Below are 6,601 nucleotides of genomic sequence, written 5' to 3'. Positions count from 1 at the left end.
GAAGAGTGAGAGTAAAGAAGAACCAAGAGAACAACATACAAATTACCATAATGATTACATTGGAAGACAAGCAGTCTGATCAAATATAATGGTTAAAGATACCACATTATCAAAGCTAAAAGACATTTCTTCTTTCTGTTAAAAAAAATCAATAGATCATTTGTGGGCAGTTGCTTTGTAGGGCAGTTAGGGTGTTTACAAGGAAGTGTCTGTTGTATCAAAACAAAATATTTCAGAACACTGAAAAAAATTAAAATACTCTAGAAATAATTAGGACATTAACCATTAATAGTTGCCATTGGAGTAGAAACTTTAAAGAACTACATAGCTGTTTGAGTGATTTGTTTTTGTTTTTAACCAAACAGCACACAGCTCTCCTCTTAAGGTTATCTATCCTAAAGCCTGTAAAATAATCCCTTTTCATCTCCATTTCCAAATGTATACTGCTTCTTTCAATGCTCAGCTCACATCTTCCAGGAAACCCACCCTGGCTCCCCCCACCAGTTTTCTCATTTCTCAAATTTTCCTAGAGTGCTTTGGTTCTCTCTCTTGCTCCTTTCCTCCTAGCTTCTTATTGTATTATTAATTTATGTCCCTCTCATGGCCCCTTCCCCCACCACTGTAAACTCTTGTAGGTCAGGGACTCATTTCTTTGCTTACTCATCATGAAGAAAATTGTCAGGCACATAGTGGGATTTAAATATTTGCTGAGTTTAAATCATATAAGGATGGGAAAGATGTCTTAGGAGTAAAAATGGGGAATTAGGTGTGGTGGAATTAGAAGACTTCTCTGCTGCGGCAGAACCTGTATACCCAGAGCACTGGACAGGAGTACTCTGGTACTAGTACACGTTGATTTAGGCATGTGAGACTGAGCCATGAGGCTCAGAATGGGTTGGAGGAAACTGGGTGCATTAAGTTGGGAAAGGGGGAAGATCCCTTTAGATTCAGGGCTTAGAAACTCTAAGTGTGGGGTCAGGTGGTTGGGGTGGACTGGGACCACTCGGTCCCTGTCCACCACGGAGATTTTCTTAATCTTGTAGGGGGAGAAGGATCCGAATTCGACCTCTGTCTCCACTAATTGATGGCAGGGATATTATTAGCCTCACCTAAGCCGCCCCCCCCCCCAGCCTGTCTTCCGAGCACCTGACCACCACCTCACTCCCCACTTCTCCCTGTCAAGCCGACCTCTCAACCAGCCTTCTTCTCCATCTACCAGAGGATGCTCCCCCTTCTGCACCCCCTCCAACGTCCCCCCCCACCCCCGATGCCCAGCTCTAGAGACCCAGTTGCCCCATGGCCTCCCCTTACGCAGAGGGGCTGAGTCTGGGATGGAGAAGAGGAGGGGGACCGGGAGGGGCGGGGCGAGGGTTAGGGGCGGCGCGCACAGCCCCCTCCCTGGAGTCCTGAAATCTGCTTCTGATTTCCGCGGGGAGACTGCGGCCGCCCCTCCTCCTCCTCCCCCTTTTCCCCACCCCCCTCCCTCAGCTCCCTGGCCCCCCTTCCCCGCCCCTCCTTTCGCAGGGCTCAGCTCCCCGTCCCCTCCCCCACCTCCGAGGCTCCCCCCCTCTTCCCTAACCCCCTACTTCCCCCCCTCCCCGCGCGGTCTCATTCCCCCCTCCCCCAGCTGCCCGCTTTCCCTCCCCGCCCTCTCCCGGCTCTTGAAGCAGCTGGGCTGGCCTGGGCTGGGCTGGGCTGGGGAGGCTCGCAGGAGACTGCCGAGGGACCAGGCGGTGGGAGGGAGGAAAAAGGGTGCGAGCCCCAGACCCGCCCTCGGGGGCTCAAGGGAGATCCATTTTGGCCCCCGCCCCCCCCAACCTGCCTCTGGTGAGTCCGACTTGCCGCGGCACCGGCGGCAGCAGCTGGGGTACGAGGGGGTGGGGGTGGGCGTGGGGGCTGGGGGCTCTTGTCATCTCTCCCCCTGCTTTCAGGCCGAGGTGAGGCGAAGGAAAAACTTTTCTTTTGCTTTGACCAGGGCGTGTCCCCCCAATCGTCTCCGGCCCCTCCCATTCTACCCCTACCCCCACCCACCCCCACCTTTCTCCCGTTCCCGCCCACGTCTCGGTGGGTCTCGGGGTCTCTGTCTCTTGGTGTCTCTGTCTCGCGGAGTCTCCGTTTTCCGGTGTGTCTGTTTCTGTCTTGCTGTTTCTCTGGCTCTCGGTGAATGTCTCTGTGCTTATAACCGTTTCCCTCCTCTCCCTGAGCCTGTCTTGTGGTCAGTCTGTCTGTCTCCCTGGATTTCTGTCTTGTGTCTCTGCTTCTCTGTTATCTCCCCGTTGTCTCTCCTTGGTTTTGTCTCTGTATTACTGTGTCTCTTTCTCCTCCCATATCTCTCTAATATATTGCATTTCTCTCCCTTTGCCTTTGACTCGCTGTGTCTGTGTGTGTGTGTTTCCTCTTTCTGTCTCTATCTCTGAGTCTCTGTCCTTAGTTCTCCCCCCCCCCCCATCCCACTGTCTGGTCAATATGAAGCTCTCATTCAATTTTCACATGCTGCAACCTAGGAGGGCAGACCTGCTATAGGGAACCCCTCTCCTCTGACTCCACGCCCCCCTAACCTACCTCCCAGTCCTAACCATGTCCTGCCCACTCAGCCAGATCCCAGTGGGGACCAGGGCCATGCTGGGCCAAATGCTGTGGCTCCTGCTGGCTGCCTGGATGCTAGCTTCAGTGCTGAGTGCTAGCCCACAGGTCCCAACAGACCCCTGCTATGATGAGGCAGGAGCCCCACAACGATGTATCCCAGAATTTGTCAATGCAGCCCTGGGGCGGGAGGTCCAGGCTTCCAGCACAGATCCCCGGCAGACCCATCCTGCAGCCTTCCTGACAGATGCAAGTGCAGCAGCTGACCGAACTTGCTGGCGCTCAGAGACACTGTCTCGGACACCACTAAATGTGACATTGACCCTGCCACTGGGCAAGGCTTTTGAGATAGTCTACGTGAGTCTACACTTCTGCTCAGCGAGGCCTGACTCTGCTGCTATCTTCAAGTCCCAGGACCACGGTCGAAGTTGGTCACCACTACGATTCTTCTCTTCACAGTGCAACCGAGTGTACGGTAGGCCAAGCCGGGCTATGGGACAAGCCCCTGCCCAGGCCTCTGTGGGTTCCGTAGTCCCTCGAGGCCCCGAAGCACTTTGTTCTGAGCCTCCTCCAAGGACTGGTCCCCTCCTAGCTTTCAGCATGCAGGATGGCCTCCCACCTGGCCAGGACTTGGATTCCAGTCCTGTACTACAGGACTGGGTCACAGCCACAGACATTCGTGTGGTGCTCACCCGGCCAGTGGGGCCAAGGGCTACAGAGGGTGGGGTTGTGGCACCATATGTTTACTCTGTGGGTGAACTCCAGGTGGGTGGACGCTGCAAATGCAATGGACATGCATCTCGATGTGTGGTGGACACCCAGGGCCGCCTGGTGTGTGACTGCAGGCATGGCACTGAAGGTCCAGATTGTGAGCGCTGCAAGCCCTTCTACTGCGACCGGCCCTGGCAGCGGGCCACAGCCCATGAGGCACACGCCTGTCTGGGTGAGGCAAACATGCCATGCCATGCATATCAACCCCAGTTCCACCCCAGGAGGGGGACCTTAAGAGCATTTTGTGTTTGGTCTGGGTCCCTCAAGTTCCTGAGTGCATGACTTCCTGACCCATTCTTTCTTTTGCTGACTCACTTAACAAATCTTGGTGCTGGGCCCTGGGACCTCCTAACCTTGATCTTTCCCTCAGCCTTCCCAGGAAAAGTTTTTAGGAAGGTGAACAATAAAATGAGTCCCTATTGCCTGTAGTATCCACATCTCCAACTTCCCAGGTTCCAACTTCTGCCTGTCTTCTTGTCGCCATCCTAGTCTAATCCCCCATTCCTCAGCCAGAGTCTCCTCTTTCCTCCAATCCTCCTAATCTCTCAACAGCCTGTTCCTGTAATGGTCATGCTCGCCGATGCCGTTTCAACATGGAGTTGTACAGATTGTCCGGAAGACGTAGCGGGGGTGTTTGCCTCAACTGCCGGCATAACACGGCAGGGCGGCACTGCCACTACTGTCGTGAGGGTTTCTACCGTGACCAAACCCGGGTCCTGAGCCATCGCCGTGCCTGCAAGGGTAAGACCTCATCCTGTTCCTGACTCATATCTAAGGTATGACCCATAACCCTCCACTCAGACTCCAACTCCAGAAGTCTAGTACTGACCCCAGACTCCTACCCTTGACCTCCCACCTTTATTAATCTCTGGCTCTAACCTCCAGCCCTGCCCCCTAATTCTGACCCTGGCACCCCCCAGAGGCTTCTCCCTGCAAGGGTGAGACTGTCCTTCACTCCTCTATCTCCAGCCTGTGACTGTCACCCTGTTGGAGCTGCTGGTAAAACCTGCAATCAGACAACTGGTCAGTGTCCATGCAAGGATGGAGTGACGGGCCTTACCTGCAACCGCTGTGCTCCTGGCTTCCAGCAGAGTCGCTCACCTGTAGCACCATGTGTTAGTGAGTGATCGTGCACATACCTGTCACTAATTCCAAGGACTCAGATCCCTAGAGTTCCCCTCAAATTCCTTTGCATCAGTGAGTGGCTCCAGTCACCAGGTGGTGACTCTATATCCCCATTTTTTAATGACCCCCAAACTCCAGAAGTCGTGACAGGCTCCCAGTCTCCCCAACCTTTCTCCAGGCTTCCAGAGATCCCTTGGGCCCTTTAGTTAGTAAGTATCTCCAGAGCCTACAGAATCCCTAACAACCTTCCTGCTCCCCAGTCTTCTTGGGGAGGTTCTGGGAATCTGCTCAAGCTCAGTTTCTTCCCCCCCCCCCTTTCCCATAGAAATTCCAGCTATGGTACCCACAGGAGTGACCAGCACTGTGGCCCCTGAGGGTAAGTGAAAGAGGAGTTTGGAGGGAATTTGTGGGGGGAGGGGAGAAGGGAAGAAATTTGCGTGGGTGGAGGTTCCGGGAAGGGGGTGAAATGGGGCAGGGAAGAGCTCTAAGATTTTTGGACCGTAAAGTCTCCCTTCCGGGTCCCCAGATTGTGATTCTCATTGCAAACCAGCCAGAGGGAGCTACAGGATCAATCTGAAGAAATACTGTGGAAAAGACTATGGTACCAAACCCTTCCAACCCCGGGTCACCCTCACACTCTCAAATGAGTCTGCTCTGCTAAATCCTGGCACTGACAGGTCCCCAACACTAAGTCCTTCCTCGGCCCCGCCCATTCCACTCTCTGGCCCCTCAAAACCCAGACTCCACCCCCGTGTGTTGGCCCCGCCCATTCCTGACCCACCCTCAAAATTGGCCCCACTCCCAAGCACGCATTCCCTTCCTTTGCTTTCTGATCCCTTCTCCTCGCTGACTCCTCTCTTCCCTACAGATTCAACCCCAAGCTTGGTCCCTCCCATTTTAAAAATCCGTCCCAGTCCTCCTATTTCTTCCCCCACCCCCACATCTCCGTCGGCTCCCGTCCCCTGCCGGGTCCCCCAACCCTAGTCTAGCCCAGCCCCATCCACAGGTCCCACCCCCTCCCCATTTAGCCCCGCCCCAGGCGGCACTAGCCCCTCCCGGGGTGCGTTTTTTTTTTGTCCCTACCCTGGTCCCACCCACCCTGGTCCGGGCTCTTCTCCAGACCCCTCTCCCACGTGATGTGACCCCCCTCCTTCTCTCCTCCACCCCAGCGGTGCAGGTGGCAGTGGGCGCCGCTGAGGCCGTCGGTTCGTGGACGCGCTTCTCTGTGGCCGTGGTGTCCGTGTACAAGAGCCGAGAAGAGCGGGCGAGGCGCGGGGAGAGCGTCCTGTGGGTTCCCGCGCGGGACCTGGCGTGTCGCTGCCCACGCGTGCACCCGGGGCACAGTTACTTGATCCTGGGCGGGACAGGACCGGGGACCGGGGTCGGGGAGCGGGCGGGACTTACCGCCGGGCGGGGCAGTCTGGTCATTCCCTGGCGGGATGCTTGGGCTCGGAGGCTCCGGAAATTACAGCGGCGGGAGAGGCAGGGACGCTGCGGAGGGGCCGCGTGACGGGGAAGGAGGGGAGGGCATCACAGCAGGGGCGCGGGTGGGGAGGGGCGCCGCTGGGGGACGAGGGAGCCGGCGCCTGTGTGAGGGAGGGGCAGCGAGGGCCCCCCAGAGGAGAACGGGGCAGGAGAGGTCGTGAGGATGCGGGGGCTCGGAGAGACCGGGCCAGGACCTTGGAGAGAGCGAGCCCTCGCCCGGAAACCCTGCCTGTAAATACTGTAAATAGCTCGGCCGCCCTGTGTGGTCCTTATTGTATCTGTCCTGGAGTCATTGTATCGAGCTCGGTATCACTGTATCAGTAGCTGTATCACTTTATGTATAGTTGTATTGCTTATCCATTGCTGTACTTGATCCCTGTATCGATGTATCCATCGCCATGTCGTTGTGTCTAGTGTCATCTGTATCGCCGCCATCCCCTACGGGATTCTACCTCAGCTCATCATCTCCCTCACAGGGTCTCCTAACTCCAGAGGAACCTCAGGGGTCACCTATCCCAGCTTCTCCTTCTCCAGGACCCCTGGCATCTCTACCCCTGATGACACAGAGCTCACTCTCTTTCTAGATTGCTCCTTCCAGATTGGGACGGCTCTGGTGGTTAGGAAGTTTCTGACTCTC

At 55.8% G+C, this 6,601-nt stretch overlaps 1 protein-coding gene across 1 annotated transcript; it reads left to right on the top strand.

Annotated features, from left to right (window-relative positions):
• Nucleotides 1-1,696: 1,696 nt before the first annotated feature.
• On the top strand, nucleotides 1,697-5,989 carry NTN3 (netrin 3). The gene is made up of 6 exons (XM_074197429.1): nucleotides 1,697-3,526; nucleotides 3,907-4,095; nucleotides 4,324-4,473; nucleotides 4,805-4,855; nucleotides 5,006-5,080; nucleotides 5,649-5,989. The coding sequence occupies exons 1-6, from the start codon at nucleotides 2,578-2,580 to the stop codon at nucleotides 5,987-5,989; spliced, it is 1,755 nt and encodes a 584-aa protein (XP_074053530.1). The 5' UTR covers nucleotides 1,697-2,577.
• Nucleotides 5,990-6,601: the final 612 nt, after the last annotated feature.

This window comes from Macrotis lagotis, chromosome 8 (genome assembly GCF_037893015.1).
Source record: "Macrotis lagotis isolate mMagLag1 chromosome 8, bilby.v1.9.chrom.fasta, whole genome shotgun sequence".
In the NCBI taxonomy this organism is placed as follows: domain Eukaryota; kingdom Metazoa; phylum Chordata; class Mammalia; order Peramelemorphia; family Peramelidae; genus Macrotis; species Macrotis lagotis.
The sequence above is the reverse complement of the archived record's forward strand: the minus strand, read 5'-3'. Positions and strand labels throughout refer to the sequence as shown.

Bases quoted from the DNA above. Each gene is read 5' to 3' on its own strand.
- NTN3 (XM_074197429.1), top strand. From the start codon at position 2,578: ATGTCCTGCCCACTCAGCCAGATCCCAGTGGGGACCAGGGCCATGCTG. The intron at 4,096-4,323 runs GTAAGACCTCAT...CTCTATCTCCAG, and splicing joins CCATCGCCGTGCCTGCAAGG to CCTGTGACTGTCACCCTGTT. The intron at 4,474-4,804 runs GTGAGTGATCGT...CCTTTCCCATAG, and splicing joins ACCTGTAGCACCATGTGTTA to AAATTCCAGCTATGGTACCC.